At 37.2% G+C, this 18,449-nt stretch overlaps 5 protein-coding genes across 5 annotated transcripts; 3 read left to right on the forward strand and 2 right to left on the reverse strand.

The window, feature by feature from the left end:
• Positions 1 to 613: 613 nt before the first annotated feature.
• LOC105971722 (putative pectinesterase/pectinesterase inhibitor 46) lies at positions 614 to 2,838 on the forward strand. Its single transcript, XM_012996590.2, has 2 exons — positions 614 to 1,735; positions 1,994 to 2,838. The coding sequence occupies exons 1-2, from the start codon at positions 703 to 705 to the stop codon at positions 2,671 to 2,673; spliced, it is 1,713 nt and encodes a 570-aa protein (XP_012852044.2). The 5' UTR covers positions 614 to 702; the 3' UTR covers positions 2,674 to 2,838.
• A 257-nt stretch (positions 2,839 to 3,095) lies between these two features.
• On the forward strand, positions 3,096 to 7,395 carry LOC105971845 (65-kDa microtubule-associated protein 3). The gene is made up of 13 exons (XM_012996754.2): positions 3,096 to 3,464; positions 3,950 to 4,037; positions 4,152 to 4,358; positions 4,443 to 4,694; positions 4,786 to 4,995; positions 5,088 to 5,243; positions 5,372 to 5,531; positions 5,622 to 5,773; positions 5,857 to 5,944; positions 6,037 to 6,110; positions 6,223 to 6,297; positions 6,394 to 6,685; positions 6,777 to 7,395. The coding sequence occupies exons 2-13, from the start codon at positions 3,966 to 3,968 to the stop codon at positions 7,271 to 7,273; spliced, it is 2,235 nt and encodes a 744-aa protein (XP_012852208.2). The 5' UTR covers positions 3,096 to 3,464; positions 3,950 to 3,965; the 3' UTR covers positions 7,274 to 7,395.
• Positions 7,396 to 7,790: 395 nt separating this feature from the next.
• On the forward strand, positions 7,791 to 10,970 carry LOC105971903 (AT-hook motif nuclear-localized protein 1). Its single transcript, XM_088819320.1, has 6 exons — positions 7,791 to 8,028; positions 8,227 to 8,609; positions 9,522 to 9,592; positions 9,832 to 9,963; positions 10,083 to 10,244; positions 10,330 to 10,970. The coding sequence occupies exons 2-6, from the start codon at positions 8,234 to 8,236 to the stop codon at positions 10,636 to 10,638; spliced, it is 1,050 nt and encodes a 349-aa protein (XP_088675446.1). The 5' UTR covers positions 7,791 to 8,028; positions 8,227 to 8,233; the 3' UTR covers positions 10,639 to 10,970.
• A 1,134-nt stretch (positions 10,971 to 12,104) lies between these two features.
• On the reverse strand, positions 12,105 to 12,871 carry LOC148769877 (uncharacterized). Its single transcript, XM_088819322.1, has one exon. The coding sequence runs from the start codon at positions 12,752 to 12,754 to the stop codon at positions 12,344 to 12,346; it is 411 nt and encodes a 136-aa protein (XP_088675448.1). The 5' UTR covers positions 12,755 to 12,871; the 3' UTR covers positions 12,105 to 12,343.
• A 491-nt stretch (positions 12,872 to 13,362) lies between these two features.
• Positions 13,363 to 17,749, reverse strand: FKBP53 (FK506 BINDING PROTEIN 53). Its single transcript, XM_088819321.1, has 11 exons — positions 17,500 to 17,749; positions 17,290 to 17,363; positions 16,852 to 17,093; positions 16,473 to 16,624; positions 15,855 to 16,209; positions 15,508 to 15,708; positions 14,974 to 15,193; positions 14,745 to 14,832; positions 14,062 to 14,103; positions 13,912 to 13,960; positions 13,363 to 13,702 (listed from the first exon to the last, which is right to left on the reverse strand). The coding sequence occupies exons 1-11, from the start codon at positions 17,510 to 17,512 to the stop codon at positions 13,624 to 13,626; spliced, it is 1,515 nt and encodes a 504-aa protein (XP_088675447.1). The 5' UTR covers positions 17,513 to 17,749; the 3' UTR covers positions 13,363 to 13,623.
• Positions 17,750 to 18,449: the final 700 nt, after the last annotated feature.

Raw genomic sequence — 18,449 nt, forward strand, 5'->3', positions numbered from 1 at the left:
ATATATATTTACAAATTGATCCAAATCAAATCGCATAAATTACAAAATGTATTTTTTTTTATATATATATAGTAATTAATTCTAATATATATATTAAAAAAAATGTGATCAAGACAATTAAATTAGTTTCTAGAGCTAACTAATATAATCCCTTGACTAGTAGCCAAGTGTATTTTCTAATTAAATTATCTCATAGCTAGCTAGCTTCTCTTATAATTCAAATTATATATATATATATATATATATATATATATATATATATATATATATATATATATATATATATATATATATATATAGGGGCGGACCCAGGGGTTTTTTCTTGGGGGAGCGAAAATATAGGGGTAATTTAAGAGAGAATTTTTTTTTTGTTTTGGGGGACTAAAGTGTACAAAATTAAAAGTTTGGGGGGGCGAAAGTGTATTAACTAATACTTATATATATCATGAGCATCACTTCGACTTATTATTAGGTGTACACCTTTCATAACTCAAACATGGTGCCTCCCACGTATTAACCCGCGTTTGCCTAAATAACAAAATAAAAAAGAAAAGTCGCATTTCATGCAACGCAAAAACGCTACTATAAATACCCCCACCATCTTACCTTCTTCAATCAACCAGTTAATTATTTGCTTCATTTTCTCAACTCAAAAAAGAGTTGAAGAAAAAGAAAACCCTACTGCAAAGTGCAAATTAATTAATGATGGCCACCGTCAACTCCTACGGCAACGTCAACGACACCGACCACGAAAGGCTCGCCGCCCGGAGCAAAACCCGCCGGAGATTCGCCCTCATCGGAATATCCTCCATTGTCCTCATCGCCGTCGTGGTCGCCACCGTGGTCGGAGTTACGCAGACCAACAAAGGCGGCAGCAAATCCAAAGACGAAACCAAATCGATTTCGTCGTCGATCAAAGCGGTTTGCAACGTCACGCTTTACCCGGACACGTGCTACAACAGCCTCGCTCCGATGGTGACTTCCGGCGACGTCAAGATTCAGGATCTGTACAAGCTATCCGTACAGGTCGCCATTACCGAGCTGACGAAAATCTCGAACAGCTTCGACGCCGGAAAGCTGAACATCACCGACGAGAAGACGGTGGCGGCGATACAGAGTTGCCAGGAGCTTTTCTCGCTTGCGCTTGACCACCTCAACAGCTCGTTGACCATAAACAACATGAATCTGCACGAAGCTTTCGCTGACCTGAGAACGTGGCTGAGCTCCGCCGGTACTTACCAGGAGACGTGCATCGATGAGCTGGAGAGTGTATCGAGCGGGCTGAGCACCGTCGCCGGCGATAGTTTCAAGAACTCCACTGAGTACATAAGCAACAGCTTGGCCATGATCACCTCCGCCGACGAGTCGATTGACGCGGTGGGCAAAATCGGAAGGAGGCGCCGCTTGATGGGTTTCGGCGGCGGCGATTTGCCGGAGTGGGTTTCCGCTAATGAGAGGCGGCTGCTGCAGACGCCGAGCGTGAAGGCGGACGCGGTGGTGGCGAAGGACGGAAGCGGGAAGTACAAGACGATAAAGGCGGCGCTGAAGGATGTTCCGGCGAAGAGTAAGAAGAGGTTTGTTATTTATGTGAAGAAGGGTGTTTACGCAGAGAATGTGAGAGTGGAGAAGACGATGTGGAATGTCATGTTCGTCGGAGATGGTAAAGATGCCACCATTGTCACCGGCAGCCTCAACGTTGTCGACGGAACCCCCACTTTTCAAACCGCTACTTTTGGTAAGTATTTTCCTTTTTTACCCATTAGAGATTTTGGTTTGCATATTTGCCCAAATTCACAAGTTTCGTACTTTTAAGCCCTTCTAATTCACTATATTGAAATTGATTTAACAACTATTTTCTAATTAACTTCTCGTATTACAAAACAAAATGTTAATTACAAAGGCATGTGATCAAATGTACAAAATATAATTTTTTTTTAAGAAAAAAATCAATTGACATTGGTACATGTATATATCTCGTGTCGAATCGAATCAGCTGTGTTTGGTCAAGGATTCATCGCGCGCGACATGGGATTCCGCAACACGGCCGGTGCAGCCAAGCACCAAGCCGTCGCTCTATTGACGTCCGCAGACCTCGCGGTCTTCTACCGATGCAAGATGTCCGCATTCCAAGACACTCTCTACGTGCACGCCAACCGTCAATTCTACCGCGAGTGCGACATCTACGGAACAGTTGACTTCATATTCGGCAACTCCGCAGTTGTCCTCCAGAACTGCAACATCCTGCCCATAAAGCCAATGGCGGGCCAAAAGATCACGATCACGGCCCAGGGCAAGAAGGACCCGAACCAAAACACCGGGATCGCGATCCAGAACTGCAACATTCGGCCAGGTGGCAACCTCGCTGGGGTCAGCTCTTTCTTGGGCCGACCTTGGAAGGATTACTCCACCACAATTGTATTCAATAGCGTGTTGGACCGTTTCATCGACCCCAAAGGGTGGCTTCCGTGGATCGGTGACTCGGCCCCGAAGACGATTTTTTATGCAGAGTATCAAAATACGGGCCTCGGTGCGGCGACTAAGAATCGGGTTAAGTGGGTGGGCTTGAAGCTCAATCTTATTGCTAGCCAGGTTCAGAAGTTCACCGTTGCACCGTTCACTAATGGAGATAAATGGATTCCGGCAACTGGAGTTCCCTTCAAATCCGGCCTCTAAATGATGTTTTGTTTTTGTTTTTGGATCATTTTCTTTTGTTCTTTTTGTATTTTTTTTCTTCCTACTATTCAATATTATTTGTGTATGTATCAATTGATTGAAACTAAATTTGTAATCAATAATACGAAATGATCATGATCCATGGGTTCTCTTCCGTACGGAAAATTAGATGTTACATCTGGTTATTTACGTCAAGTGGATTCGAACCATAAATTTGATTAAATAACTATCTAATGTGTATAATTATGTTAAGATCTACAGTTTAAATTCACCGAATATAAATAAGGAGGGTAATGTTGGAGAGTTTATAGTCAAAAGCTGTCTGGGCTTAGGCAAAGGCCCAATAGAAAAGGCCCAAATCGTTTAACCTCACGCGGCCCAGAGCACGTGGTATATTCTCAACCCCGTCTGTCATTTACCATACGTCACAGCCAGGTAAGTACAAGCTACGATAATTAAAATTTCTTTCGGTTTCTCTCCGTCTTTGAAATTTCAAATTTCTGTTTTGCCCCCACTCTCTCTCTCTCTCTCTCTCTCTCTCTCTCTCTCTCTCTCTCTCTCTCACCATAATTAAAACCCTTATCATTATTTCTCTCACCACCAATCAACGGTCTGATTTTTCAAAAAACTTCTCTCCTTCCTTATTTTCTCTCTCTAGCTTTTACTCTTCAGTCACGAAATTTGCGGATCCTGTTGTCTTCTCAAATTCCAGCCCTCGGATTGTACCACTCTGCTGCTTTCTAATCGTGGCTAGACCGGAAAATCCCGTTGATTTTGGTTTTAATTTTCAGGTATGACCTCGGATCTACGTCGGATTTTTTCCTTTTCGTTTTCTGTTGTTCGATTCCTAAATTATTAGAAGAGCCGAGATATTTCCTAGATGCAGTAAGAATTTGTGAGTTCAAAGGAGTTTGAGGAAAAAGTAAATGAAGATAAATCTCTGATTCTCTTCGTTAACTCCATTTTATGTAATTTGGTAGTGGATTTTATGCTTTATCTTCAATAATTGAATTGGATCTTTCGATTGAATGGTTATGAGCGAATTAGTCGTCTCCTAGCCAAATTTAGCTTGGGTTCAGCTAGGTCAGTTCGTTTTGGAACATTGTTACTCAATTTACTAGCCAAATTTGCAAGGGTTTTGTAGTTCTGAAATTAGGAGGTTTTTACTCTTTTTCTGTACTATTTTACTTGGCATTGAAGTTGTTCAAGTTAAAATTTGTAGTGATGTATTATGATATAATTGTGCTTGTGATTTATTAGTTGCTTCTACACGTAGGTACAGTTAACTTGAAATGTCCATCGCTCCAAGCAATATACTTTCGCAACTGGAGACGACTTGTGGTTCGCTTCTATATGAATTGCAGGTATACACACTTTTAGTAGGATTGTGCTTTTATTTCCGTCTTTTTTTTCTTGTATTCCTAAACGATCATGTTATAAAATACATCGCCGTTATTATGCATCGGTAAATTTATCAGATAATATGGGATGAAGTTGGGGAATCTGATGCTGATAGAGACAGAACTTTGCTTGAACTTGAGCAAGAATGTCTAGAGGTTTACAGAAGAAGAGTAGACCAGGCAAACAAGAGTAGAGCTCAGCTGAGGCAGGCAATTGCTGATGCTGAGGCCGAACTTGCTGCCATCTGTTCAGCAATGGGGGAGCGGCCAGTACACATTCGACAGGTCAGGCCTGAACCGCGTATTTTCATTTTCTTTTTCCGTCCTATATTTTTCACCTTAATAATGGGTCGCCTTTCTCCCGTGTAGTCTGATCAAGGCACTGGAAGCTTGAAGGCCGAACTCAGAGCCATCCTTCCACAGATAGAAGAGATGAGGAGGAGGAGATCTGAGAGGAAAAGTCAATTTATAGAGGTGAAAGAACAGATACAGAGTATTAAAAGTGAAATCTATGCAGGAGGGCACCGTGCTTTGAATGACATGGCAGTGGATGAAACTGATTTGTCTTTGAGAAATCTTGAAGAATTGCACAAAGAACTGCAGACGCTTCAAAAAGAAAAGGTAACTCTTGTGAAGTATAATTTATTCTCAACATTTTTTTCTTCACATAATTCTTCCCTGACGTGTTTCCCTGAATGTTCATTGCTTGCAGTGTGAACGTCTGAAGCAAGTCGTGGAGCACCTGAATAATTTGTTCTCCTGTTGCTCGGTGCTTGGTTTGGATTTTAAGCAAACTGTCGATGAGATCCATCCAAGTTTAGGGGAATCTGAAGGTCCTAAAAACATTAGCAATGACACCATAGAACAATTGGGGAAGGCTATACTAATATTACGGGAGGTTAAAATACAGAGAATGCAGCAGGTATCATATTTCATTTTTAGACTTGGTCTTTTTAGATTTATTTCCTTTTTTTTATTACACAGTTTGTTGACTGATGAATAAATTCTGGTCAGTTACAAGATCTAGGGACTTCATTACTGGAGCTTTGGAACTTGATGGACACACCAATTGAAGAGCAGCAGATATTTCAGAAAGTTACATGTAATATAGCTGCTTCGGAAGATGAGATAACAGAGCCTGACATGCTTTCTTCTCAGTTTATTGATCATGTGAGTCGTAAGATTTTGCTTTTAGGAGCATAGTTGCATTTCTTTGTTTTACGACTTGCTTTATTTTGTGAGGTTCAACCATATATGAAACTGCTTATTTAAAGGTAGTTGGATTATTTATCTGTCAGGTCAAGGCTGAAGTTTCTCGATTGGAGGAGATGAAAGCCAGCAAAATGAAGGAACTCGTCATGAAAAAAAAGTCAGAACTAGAAGATATTTGTAGGAAGACACATTTGAATCCAGAATCAAATAGTTCAGTTTCCTTGGCTGTAGATGCTGTTGAATCTGGTATGAGTTATACGTGTCGAAGATAACTTTTGATCATTTATTTTGTTCAGTTCGCAACTCTCATTCTCTGTTTTTTTTTAATATTTGAAGGAGCTATTGATGCCTCTTACGTGCTCGAACAAATTGAACTTCAAATATCTAGAGTCAAAGAGGAGGCTCTCAGCAGGAAAGAAATCCTTGAAAAAGTGGAGAAGTGGATGACTGCATGTGAGGAGGAGAGCTGGCTTGAGGAGTATAATAGGGTTTGAACTCTTATACATATTTTCTATGTACATCTTGAGATACAAACACTCAATTGCTTAAAGTCCTTTCCCTTTATTTTTAGGACGAGAATCGCTATAGTGCTGGCAGAGGCGCTCATCTTACTCTCAAACGTGCTGAAAAAGCTCGTGCATTAGTGAACAAACTTCCTGGTACGTTTGGATTATGTCTGGATATGCCTTGATTTTGCTGCAGTCTTAATTTATAAAATAAGATTGTGCTAATTGGCTTGTTTACTGGACAGGAATGGTAGACACATTGGCTTCAAAGACCGCGGCATGGGAAAATGAGAATGGAGTCTATTTTACTTACGATGGCGTAAGTGCTGTTGTATACGAACGTGTATAAAAGTAGTTAATTCCATGTCTGTCTTTTTTTCTTTTTTGTTGTATTAACATAATTTACTTTGGTTCTAATCTTCTATCTCCAGGTTCGTCTGCTTTCTATGCTTGAAGGCTATACAGTTTTACGGCAAGAAAAAGAACTAGAGCGCAAAAGGCAGAGGGTAAAACAATTTCTATCTTGGATTACATGCTAAACGTAAATTTTAGATTACGACTCTTTAACATATATGTCTGTGTATGTGTTATGCAAAAATCAGGACGAGAAGAAACTTCAGGGACAGTTGCTTACGGAGCAGGAGGCTCTTTATGGTTCGAAGCCAAGCCCTATGAAGAACCAGAGTGCGAAAAAGGGACCTAGATTGTCATGCGGTGGTGGTGGTGCCGCCGCAAGCAACAGAAGACTTTCTCTTGGTGGACATATGACGCATAATCCTAAGCTTGATATGCATCATTCCTCAAAGTTCACTCCAAACACACGTAATGCGAAGAAAGGCGAGCGTGCAAATCAAGACTGCCATAGGGATGATGGATTTGCTGCTCTCTCTTCTGGTAATATTTTTTTTCCCCACCATTTTCTTGATTTTGCTGCTCTTAGTCAATTTTCCCTTTAAAATCTTTTTTTCGTTTTCTCCATTTTCAGGGAGGAGAGGCTTGGACTTAGCAGGTTTTCCGGTTAAACAGCATTCTCAGAACATGCAAAACGTTCGAGAAACAGAATCGCACGTGCAGAGGAAGCCATTCTCTCCTATTTCTTCCACGGATTCGTCGAAATCGAACATAACAAACATTCTAGAAGATTTGAACAAAAAACACGATATTTTGCAGAAGGCACTAGCAACAAACACAAGTACACCGTTCAGCACGCCTTCGAAGATGGTCTCTACGGTGGGCGCCGAAGTAGAGAATCGAACCCCTCGAGCAATGTCGATAATGTCGGTACCTTCAACACCCTCGACCGTATCTATTCCGATGCAAATGGCTATAACACCCGCTGTTCCGAAGCATATGGCCATTGTAGCAGCAGCTCCTTCTGCTGCAGTTAAGACAGTCGATGGGGAAATCGAATACTCGTTCGAAGAGAGGAGAGCTGGATTTGTGCTGCCTAGATCACATCTAGTGAACTTGTTGCAAGTTTAATTTGTTTTTTTAATTTTTTTTTTTATTTTGTTACATTCTTCAGTTCTGCTGCAAAAATTGTTATGTATTTGTTTAAAAATATATTGGCTATTGTGATGATGAATCAATTCTGTTGTCTTTAATATTGTGTTACCATAGCCTAAATGCAATCAGTGGCATCAAAGGGTAAATAATTGTAAAATCAAGGGTTATCTTTGTAACTAAATTGGTCAACTTTTATTTACCTGAAAAGACAAAGAACAGGTCAGAGGTTGAATAAATTTGAATGGCTCCAACCTTAGCTTTACAGCTTTAAATAAATTAAAACTGCCATTTAAAATTATAAAAAATAAATAATTTAATTATCTTTTCCCAATTTTCCCATCATTTTTATATTCCAATTCATTAACTTTGCCATTTTTTAAATGCGGTTTATTAAATTTCCAAGACGGACCTGAAACCATTTTCTCAACCATAATTAATACTTTTGAATTTTGCAATTTAAATATTCCCAACTCACCTAATTAATTTTCAGAATATATAATTAATTCCTATTTTATTTCTTAATTTTACTCCAACTTTATTTTTCATTCCCTACTTTTTTTCTTTCTACCAAAAACCCTAATTTTACAAAGACCAATTTTTTATTTTTTTTTTACATTTTCCCCTAAATTTAGCTATAGCTTGTCCTTGCTCTGTAATGGCGTAGATTAACCCATGAGAAAGCCATTGTATAGATTCTCGCAGCTGACTCCGGAGTTTCTGAAGCAGATTCCGTGAGCTTCTTTGGATTATCTTCCGAATTGTGTTGCTCTTGTCGTTTTTAATTTTTTTAATTTTTTTTAATTAAGTAGTTTCTGTATAGTTTGAGTGAGTTTCTGAGCTAATTAGGGTTTGTTAATTTAGTGGGTTTAGGGTTAATTACAGTCTCTTTCAGGGTTTAAGTATTTAATAGGTATTTCCGTCTGGTCTAGTATATGAATGGAGGTAAAAGAAGGGCTAAATGGTTCTGAGGGCACAGTAAAAAGTGATGGGGTCACTGAAGGGTACAACAGTGTGGAGCCGAGGGCCGAAAATCCCGGCGAATATGGTGGTGGATCAACGGCTCTGCCCACAGCGGCGGCGGCGCCGGTAATTGTGGCGGCGGCGGCGGCGGAGGAGGTGACGAAGGTGAGGAAGAAAAGGGGGAGGCCGAGGAAGTATGCAACAGATGGTTCAATAGTGGCATTGTCGCCTATGCCTATATCTGCTTCGATTCCGCTCACCGGTGATTACTCACCGTGGAAGCATGGTGCACCGGCGGCGAGACCGGTTGACTCTTTCAAGAAGAAACACAAGCTGGAATTTGCAAGTCAAGGTTTGTTTTCTTGTTTTCTAGATAGATCTGCTTTTAATTTATTTATTTTATTCTTTTTTTTTTTCCTTGCATGGTGGCTGCTCTTTGTTTGCTCTGTGTGTTTATGGGTCAACGGTCGGTTAGAATAAAATATTAATTTGGAATTGGGACCCTTGTCAGCAAGTGGGAGTTGTAAGAGAATCAATCACCCCCCTTTGTATAGTTTGGTGATGATGTGACAAGACAAAAGATCTGTCTTTTACTCAATAATTGCAAGTATGCATAAATGGCAATCAAAAGAATAAAGAATGGATAAGGGAATAATTTATGAGAAGATGATGTAACTAACATGTGTGTGTATCTATCTCTAGATACAGGTGGACTATGTTAATACTGAAGAATTTCGATGTGATTCTTGATCTTGTCTATGCATATGCTAACATGCTTCGTTTATTATCTCCGAGATCGTGCATTTTTTTTTTGACTCGGTTCTTGAATATAGAATCTATTTATTACCACTTCCAGCTGGAGTTGTCAGATCCTTAGTCGAGGAAAGAATATTTGTTATCGAGAATCTAATTACATTGCATATGTTAAGTTATATTAACTCTGTTTTACATGAATGATATTTCTTTTGTTTTTTTTAGGAAACTGATAAATGCACGATGAATGTGTATCTAATGTTTTTTCTTCGAGGTGATAATACGAGCCAAAAAACTGTGGTGAATTTTGAGAAATGCTGCCCCTTTTCTTTTCTTCTTTAACTTAACGTATGTATGGGAGGATTCTTCGTCCCCGATAAAGGTCTTCCCTGTAATTTCTGCATGAGCACGGAATTGAAGTCGAGAAATCATATTTGCAATATGCTAGTGATTTTTCTTTTATTTTTAGAGAATTTAATTGAGCAAATCCGTAATTCCTCATGTGTTTTAGGTCGAGCGGCGGAATCTGTCCCGGTTGGTGGAAGTTTTACACCACATATGATAACTGTCAATACTGGCGAGGTACTTCTGATTATAACTATTATTGCTCATCTTTATATTTGAATTTTATTTTTCGTAATACTTTATTCATGTTGAAGTGCATAAATCTTGCTGATTCGATTAAATCGTGTTTAATGGTGGTTGCATATGATATGTATGTAAGTTCATAATTGGTCTATTTGAAAATATCCAACTTTCTTCCTCAAATTAAATAAATAAAATTATCCGACTTTTTGAGTTTCTGTTATTTATTGTGACAGGATATTATGATGAAGATAATATCTTTTTCCCAACAAGGATCTCGAGCAATATGCGTTCTAGCTGCAAATGGTACCATCTCAAATGTTACTCTGCGTCAACCTAATTCTTCGGGCGGGACTTTGACCTACGAAGTAAGTACCCTCTGAAATTTTTCTAATAGGAAAAATAAAGGGTAGATTATTATTTATTTATTTATTCTAATCGGAAAATTAGTACTTGTGAATTATAATTATATATTTTTTTTCCACAGGGTCGTTTCGAAATCCTCTCTCTCACTGGTTCATTTATGCCTAGTGATAATGGAGTGACGAAAAGCCGATCTGGCGGCATGAGCGTCTCACTGGCGGGACCCGATGGCCGCGTCTTGGGCGGAGGTCTAGCTGGGATGCTCGTTGCAGCGGGCCCCGTTCAGGTTCGTAAATTACAAAATATTATCTAATTAAAATACCAAGTTCAATTTTATTATTATTTTTAAAGAAATCGTTTGAATTTTACAGATGGTAATTGGCAGCTTTGTACCTCCTGGAATTCAGCAAGAGCAAAAGACTAAAAAACCAAAATTCGAGCACACAATTACATTTTCGCCCGTCATTACTAATAATAACCCTTACCCTGGAGAAAGATATGAACCAGCAGCAGCTTACAGCGGACAAAAGAGTAATTTCACCACAACCTCTGCTTCCTTCCATGGGGACAACTTGACAACCTTAAACTCTATTCAAGGTTTCAAGATTACAGATTCCGAACATAATGCCTCGTTGCAGGGAGAAGATTCTAGAGAGCAGAGCCGCGAAATAACTTGCTGATCAAGGTTTTGGGTGTTTATCGTGTTTGTATTTTAGTTTTTTTTTTTTTTTTTTTTTTTAATGTGGTGTAGAAGTTTTAGGCTCATTTCTTCTGACCCTTCTTGTAACAAAAGTGTGATGGCTAGAATGTCATTACAGGACAAATTAGAGCATGATTCGATTAGGTACTAGATTAGGACTCTCTGCTCGTAGGATCGTTCGCTCGATTTATGCGTTTGTGTGTAAGTTAATGATGTATTGTTATTATTATTATTACTGTTTCTAATGTCTGAAACTGGGATAATTGTTTCTAATTGTAGCTTTAAAGACTTGAAATTTTGTGAAGCATCTTCGATTTTAGTTGTTTAAGAGTTACATTTACCACAAATACCAAAGTCATTGTCTACATATTTGTCATTAGGCTAAATTACGGCCACCCTGAAGAAAGGTCAAATTACAAAAAAAAAAAACCCCTTATGTTTGGGTAATTACAACCAACTCCCTCAACTATGAATCTTCATACACGTCCACTCTTATAGTGTCAAATTCAACAGAATTTTCTAGATTATGTGGAATATTCTCAACTGTATACTCGTTTTGTTCAAAAATGCAGTTTCTAATGCACCACAATTTGATATTTACAAGGCAAGAGGATGGTTGTAATTACCCAAACATGAGGGATTTTTTCGTAATTTAATCTTACCTCAGAGGATGCCGTGGTTTACCCTTGTCATTATATTAGCTTTTACATGTAATTTCTTGGGGAATTAGTACCGACAACTATGATTCTTGTTTCTTTTCTGTCACCATTTTTTTATTTATTTGTGTCAACTAACATACAATTACTAGGTATTTTGAAGCTACATTCTTTGTATGTTAATTATTTTTACATATGAAATTGCAATAATTTTAGAAGTCAAGACTACACGACAAAGTAAATCATTTGAAAATCAATATCTGTTGTAAATCATTTCCTGTAAGAAAAATGATCTGTAATATACTAACTAACATTGACTTGCACAAGGACTAACAGCTGCCACTAATTGAATTGCAACCTAAGCAAATACCAGAAAAATCAAATATCTAACACTAAGACAAAACCAATTATTTGCTTACCAAAAAATGTCGAAAAACGAAAAAAAAAAGTTAATAATAAATAAATTAATTAAAATCTTGATCATGAAGATTTTTGTCTTTTGTCTGCTGGAAATCTTGCTAGAAAACAGTTAAGTCTGTAGTAGCAGATAATGGATTCAGTATCCAGGATAATCTTAACAAGCATCTATGCTGAGCTGGACAAACAAATAAAATAATTTGATTTAAAGATTATCACAGATCAAAATTGTACTTCCATCAAATTATGCCACTTTATTCTCATCCATGTGACACAAATTTATTCAAGAAATTAATCAATAAGCACATTGATTGCGTAAATTATATAAATCAATATGCAATGTGAATATCAAATAAATAAATAATTTACCCAAAAAAAAAAGTACGCGTTAGTACGCGTTAGTCGTTACTCGTTACTCTGTAATATTGCATTTGAAATTCTATATAAAAATACTCTAAAAATCTTGCGGTTTCTTGACCCAAAAATGGCAGCAGAATTACATTTAGGTACTTGAGTGAAATAGAAAAGAAATCGAAAATTACGATTATTGTATACACTAATCCAATTTAAGTTAAGACCCGTAAAAGTTTGAACGATGATTAATTAATAATGTCATTGGACTAAAGAATGTGTTTTCATTTTTTCGGCCCTCCAAGCTCTGTTAGTTCTCTCAATGAACTCTTCGAATCTTTTTCTCAGCTCTTCATCTTCGGTTTCTTCTTCGTCTTCGTCTTCGTTTTCGACCGTGTCTATTATACTCACAGTCACAGATGATACTTTTTCTTCTTCCTCTGTTTGGACCGGATCATTGTCAGCCTCAGGAACTGCGTTCTTCTCAACATTGTCGTGAATGACATCATGAACGACAACAGTGGGAGGAGATTTGGGCTCAAATTCATCGAAATTCGAGATTGGTTTCGAGCTGCCAACAAGTAGGATTGCGATTATCAGATTGCAGAAACAGAAGACCGCGAGCGAGTTCGAAGCAGCCATGCTGATCAATTCGATAGTCGAATCCAACATCTTTTTTTTTTTCACTTGTCGGAAAATCAAGAATCTGTAGCTAAATAAGTGAAGATTTTTTTATGTGTGTGTGTGTGTGTTTGGCTGAATGAATGTGGACTTGAAGTCCTTATAAAGGCTTTGCTTTGAAGAACTATAAAGTGTTGAGGAAGCTGCTTTTCTATTTAATTTTTATTATTTTATTTAGGTGTGGTGTGAAAGCTAATGCCTTGTTTGGATTAATTATCTTATAAAGAGTTCTTCCTAACTAAAATGTGATCATTTGAATTAGTTTATTTCAATATATTAATCAAAGTCTTTGCAACTACCCAAGATGCCCACATGGCCACTTCTCTCTTCCTAAAACAAAAGAAGAATCATAGGTAACTTAAAAAGAAATAAAATTAGTTTTTCAGAAATTAAAAAACTAATTTCAATATATTTTGTTCCAAATAATTTCGTAAGAAAAAAAATTGTAATGAAAAGAAAACATCGGTTTTCAGTCCGCTAGCAGAGTTTAAAATTAGCAGGGCGGGGCGGGTGGAACTCTCGAAATCATTTTCTAAAATAAAAATTGGATCGGAAATTAAATTCTCATATAATTAAGCTATGGGAAAAACCAACAGAAATAGATAAACTCATGTGTTTAAATATAGTCCAGTAAAATTTGACAGTAAATTCAAGAACACTTCAAACAACTCATTTTGGCCAGCCAGATAAGTTTTGCCAGACTAATTATCCCAAACCGCGCACTCTAGTGCAATCAAAAATAGAAAACGGGGGGTATGCACCAAAACTTAAGCAGCCAAAGCTACTTCGACAAAATAAATCGTTAACTTAAATATAACACCACATTGATTTGTGAAGATAAGAGCCCACTTTTTTTGCGATTAAGCCTCTACCAACTCAACATCGAAGACGAGCCATGAGTTTGGAGGTATAGCTGGACCACATCCTTTCGCGCCATAACTGCATTTCAATAACCGGATACTGATTAGAAGCAGGAAAATGGTAATTATTATTCTCTTAATCTCGCTTAAATGTCCTTGAAAAATATATATATATACATACTGCTGCTTAATATTTTTCTTTGTTATTAAAAAGACATTCGACTAACAGTTTCCCGTGATATAACTAGCATATATTAATACAGAAATATAAAGGAGAAAATATAATACCCCATAGCTGGAGGAATTGTGAGTCTTCGTTTGTCTCCTACGCGCATGCCTGCTCGTTCAAATTGATTTAAAGAAGAATGTTACAACATTGGCAAGAAAGTATAATAATTCCTTAAAAGTGTTTTTTGCATGTATTTCAGAAATAATTACCGTTGACACCCACGTCCCATCCCTTAATAACTTGGCCAATACCTGCGCCACCAAGAAGAACATTATTTATTATTATAAACAAGAAAAGGGTAAAAATGTTTAATCAGCATCATGTTTTGCTTAAAAGTTATTTAAATCATTTAACACAGCATCTAACGCAGATCAGTCTGAAATGGTCAGGTAATTCTTTTTACAACACTGAACACGTTGGTGATTATTACTAGTCAATAACATATAAACTTAAAACATATTAGAAAATTAATGCAAAACCGAGTTGTTTAAATCTGGGGATACAATTTCAAGCTCAAAGATTATGCAACTAGCGAAACCATCAGTACAGATTTTGATAGTGTCCAGTGTCGATATTAAACCCAAATTAGTTAATTTGATCATATGAGTCTATAATTTAAAATTCAAAATTAACATCAGTAAGTTCAGAACCATTGGTCTTAACCACACACACACACACACACACCCACACCCACACCCACACCCACACCCACACATGTGTGTGTGTGTTTGTGCCTGTAAGTACATAAAATTTATGTACAAGGAGACGATATAATTACAGCTCAAACCTGATCAAAATGCAATGCATTCATACTTAAAAATATGTATCATCAATTTTTAATACCAAGTATTGGATTTTCTATTAAAAAATCAGAGGGAAATAGATATTATACCTAAACGAAATTTAAAGGGTGATTTTCCAATGTTCGAGTCAAAAATTTTGCCATTCTTCTTCAGCTTGCCAATGTAACGGACACCAACCTGCATGTATGGAAAAATTCAGAATTTTGTTTGACATCAAGCAATTTAATTTCCCAATTATCTTCATAAGGTAAAAACAGTGCACACGTTCTTGGAGCAGACTGGTTTTCTTATTACAAAAATAAGTTATAGTAATATCACCTTCTTCCCTTGAGAAGCTCTTTTGCCATCTGGTTTACCCATTGCCAATTCCTCTATCATCAAACCATTTGGAAATGTCCTTACTTGCAATGATTTAGCTTCTTCCTTCTCTTGTTTCTCCGTAATAGATCCTTTTTCACCTGTTTGTTTGTCCTCTGTATTTGGAGTTGGCGCATCTACCTCCTGTTTATTCTTTTTCTTATTTTTCTTATTTTTCTTCCTGTAATCATTATGATAACAGATGCATCAGTATCAAAGTCAACATTCTATGAATGCATCAGATATCATAGAAATACTGATAAAAGACAACGTTCTATAATGCATCACAATTTGTTGTAAGAAGATAATAAATCCAATAAAAACAAAAGATACGTTACTTTTAACAAACAGGGGATGCAGTGAGAGGAAATTTAGGTAAGTGAGCAACTAAAGGTGAATTGATAATGTATGTATTACAAAGAATCATCTAGTGTTTATTCTGACTTAATGAAATTGACTAGGAACGATAACAAATGTAGAAAAAGCAAATCTCACTTTTCAGAAGATGGCTTCTGATCATTTCCAATTTCCGCTACTGAAGACTCTTGTTTACCATCGGAATTTGGCGTGACATTATCCTGAGCACTTGCTAATTTCTCAGATATCTTTTTCTTCTTATTCTTCTTTTGTTTAACTTCATTGTCAGAAATTACAGCATCAGGTTGGACTGAAGTAGCACCGGGTTTCAGATTTTCCCTGCACACGTGGTAGCAAAATGAAAGTATATTTAAAGCATAAACCATATTTCTGGCCAAAATTATAAAGGCATCACGACAATACTTTAAATTCTAAGCCAGGTGAATATTAAAATTCAGATAAATAAATATGAAAAATTGGTCTACCTTGCAGGTTCATCATCTTGTTCGGCAGCATCAATCTTTCTTTTCAATTTTTTTCCACGGGCAGCATCTTCCTTTCCATTCTTTTTCTGGGTTTTTTCACCAATTTTCTCACCTGCGGTCTCCTCTAATTCTGCAACAGGTTTTGAAATATCAGACTTTTTTTCCCATCCGGATATGGGAAAACCATCTTCATCTTCACTTTCAAAGATAGGAACACCCGATCCACCCTTCACAACAATCTGACGGTTGGAGTTCTCATTGTTATCAGCAATGCTTGACTGGTTTTTCTTCTTTTTTGCTCGTTTAGACAGGCCATTTTCAGGTTTATCTTCATCCACTATTTCTTCAATTTTCACTATCAAGAATCAAGAAATAAAAGTTAAACCAGAATATAAGAAAATACTAAAATGATCCTCACAATTCATCCAGAGAAAAAAAATATTGTTGAATGTAACAAATAATTTGAAGGGATGTTCAACTTTTTGGTTCCTCTCTCAACCAAATTAAAATGGGTTCAGCAAACCAAATAATCAGTCCAAGATAACTTAAATTGCGTAATATAATCCAGAGTTTTTTAACAAGAACTAGCTTAAGGTAAACATTAAATTAAGAAAATACCTCCACTGTTCGGAACAGGCGACGCAGGATACATGCCAAATTCCTCATCAATAAACTCATCACCCTCATCTTCATCGTCCTCTTCATCTTCAGAATCATAACTAATCTCATCTTCTGAATCAGTCGCCATCACATCGTCCCCATAAGGATCTCTTCAAATTGGAGTAAAAGGAAACAGCAACATCGAGACATAAAGAAATAATTGCACATTCCCATTTTATCTCAATAGCACTATCATATTATGTTATGAAGCAACTGGACAAAAACTAAATAATACAGAATGAGAGAGAGAGAGAGAGTATGCCAGTTAATTTAACCACAACTGGAATAAGATAGAATGAGTGTGCCGTTTAATTAAGCCACAATGGTAAAAGGATACGACCCATAATCATCTCCGAAGTTATCCTCGTCCTCGTTATCGCCATAGAAGAAGCCCGAGAGATGCACGCTGTGAGAGCCAAGAATTGAGAAAGTAACCTCGTCGTCTTCCTCAAACTCAAGGTTCAATGCACAAGTCTCAAGTTTTTCAGGCAACAACGAACACATGTAAATAGGCTTCTTATCTCCCACTTCACACTGTACTATGCTCCTCTTAGTTGAGGAACCAGTACCCAAAGTAGCCTAAAAACCAATTAAATCAAAATCAAAATCATAACCACAGCTTCAAACAGAATAATCATTACATGAAAATTTCCATTAATTTAAATAAACAGAATATTGTGGTAGTTTTCCTCTACGCAGCCAAAATTATATATTTACAATATAAACAAATTCTGAAAGACAAATAAATAAGTTGAAGTTTCATCCTCGGACAGACCTGGGAAACATGAAGCCTTCCTCTCTCATCATCGGACCGATGAATGTACGGTTTGCCTGGTTTTACTTCAATTCCTGGTAAGAAATTCAAATTTCAGAAAACGAAAAATAGACCGTTAAAGCATGAATCTGCGTATAAAAAAGAGTTCTCATAAAATTAAAAAAACGAAAACGCAAAGTGAAGAAATAATAGTCGAGATAGTCAAATTACCCCAGAAAGCCATTGCTGGTGAAGGTGTTTCTCTAAAACCCGAGAAGAAGGCGAAACGGTGGGTTCTTGTGGTATTAAACCCTAATACCGATTGGAAATTGTTAGGTGTAAATTATAATATCAAGGCCAACGACGTCGTTTATGCCACGTTGGACGATATAATTTTATTAGAAGCAAAAAAACAAAAACAAAAAAAGAAAAGAAAAAGGAACAAAGAGAAGAAGAAGAAGGTGGTAAATAAATTGCCCTCAGAAAGAAATCCAAAAGGTAAATCGTCTATTATTCGAACTTCCCTAATTTCCAATTTTAATGGGTCGCAGCCCAACCTATTCTCAAAGTCCAGCCCATTATATACTGAAATGATTTACGCGGCAGCAAAATTACGAATGTCGTTCACAATATTCTTATCTTTCTCTCTCTAAAAATCCTCAAATCTACCCAAACCCCAAAATCCCCAAAACCCCCAAAATTCACAAAAATCTTCAAACTCTCTCACAAATCATCCCAAATCTAAAAATCTCGTCAATTTGAATCGTAATTAATCATCTAAAGTAGTTATATATATTGAATTTGTGGTTAATCATGTGAAAATCCCATGAAAATCCCATGAAAATCGCGATTTTTTGCTGTTTTTAGTGTTGGGTTTTCGAATTTTCCACGCCCAAAATGGGCGTGGGAAAGCAGTTTCCACGCCTAAACCAGACGTGGAAACTGCTTTCCCACACCCATTTTGGGCGTGGAAAATTACTTCGGGCGTTCGGTCCAGACGCCGGTTCTGGACCGGTCGTCCGGTTCATTTTTTTTTTTGGCCCAGTATAACGGAATTGAATGAATCTACTTAAATAAGTAGTAGTTAACAAACTCGCTGTAGCCTAGTTGGTCAGGCCTTTTGTCTATTTCCCAATAGACCCGTGTTCGAGTCATGGTAGCAGCGTGTATTTGTTTATTTT

Source organism: Erythranthe guttata, chromosome 6, assembly GCF_056151865.1.
Source record: "Erythranthe guttata isolate IM_541 chromosome 6, IM_541, whole genome shotgun sequence".
Taxonomy (NCBI): domain Eukaryota; kingdom Viridiplantae; phylum Streptophyta; class Magnoliopsida; order Lamiales; family Phrymaceae; genus Erythranthe; species Erythranthe guttata.

Bases quoted from the DNA above. Each gene is read 5' to 3' on its own strand.
- LOC105971722 (XM_012996590.2), top strand. From the start codon at position 703: ATGATGGCCACCGTCAACTCCTACGGCAACGTCAACGACACCGACCAC. The intron at 1,736-1,993 runs GTAAGTATTTTC...GAATCGAATCAG, and splicing joins TTTTCAAACCGCTACTTTTG to CTGTGTTTGGTCAAGGATTC.
- LOC105971845 (XM_012996754.2), top strand. From the start codon at position 3,966: ATGTCCATCGCTCCAAGCAATATACTTTCGCAACTGGAGACGACTTGT. The intron at 5,244-5,371 runs GTGAGTCGTAAG...TTTATCTGTCAG, and splicing joins CTTCTCAGTTTATTGATCAT to GTCAAGGCTGAAGTTTCTCG. The intron at 5,945-6,036 runs GTACGTTTGGAT...TTTACTGGACAG, and splicing joins ATTAGTGAACAAACTTCCTG to GAATGGTAGACACATTGGCT.
- LOC105971903 (XM_088819320.1), top strand. From the start codon at position 8,234: ATGGAGGTAAAAGAAGGGCTAAATGGTTCTGAGGGCACAGTAAAAAGT. The intron at 8,610-9,521 runs GTTTGTTTTCTT...CATGTGTTTTAG, and splicing joins GCTGGAATTTGCAAGTCAAG to GTCGAGCGGCGGAATCTGTC. The intron at 10,245-10,329 runs GTTCGTAAATTA...TGAATTTTACAG, and splicing joins TTGCAGCGGGCCCCGTTCAG to ATGGTAATTGGCAGCTTTGT.
- LOC148769877 (XM_088819322.1), bottom strand. From the start codon at position 12,754: ATGTTGGATTCGACTATCGAATTGATCAGCATGGCTGCTTCGAACTCG.
- FKBP53 (XM_088819321.1), bottom strand. The intron at 16,625-16,851 runs GTATCCTTTTAC...TCCAATTTGAAG, and splicing joins TTCGGAGATGATTATGGGTC to AGATCCTTATGGGGACGATG. The intron at 15,709-15,854 runs GTAGACCAATTT...CCACGTGTGCAG, and splicing joins CAAGATGATGAACCTGCAAG to GGAAAATCTGAAACCCGGTG.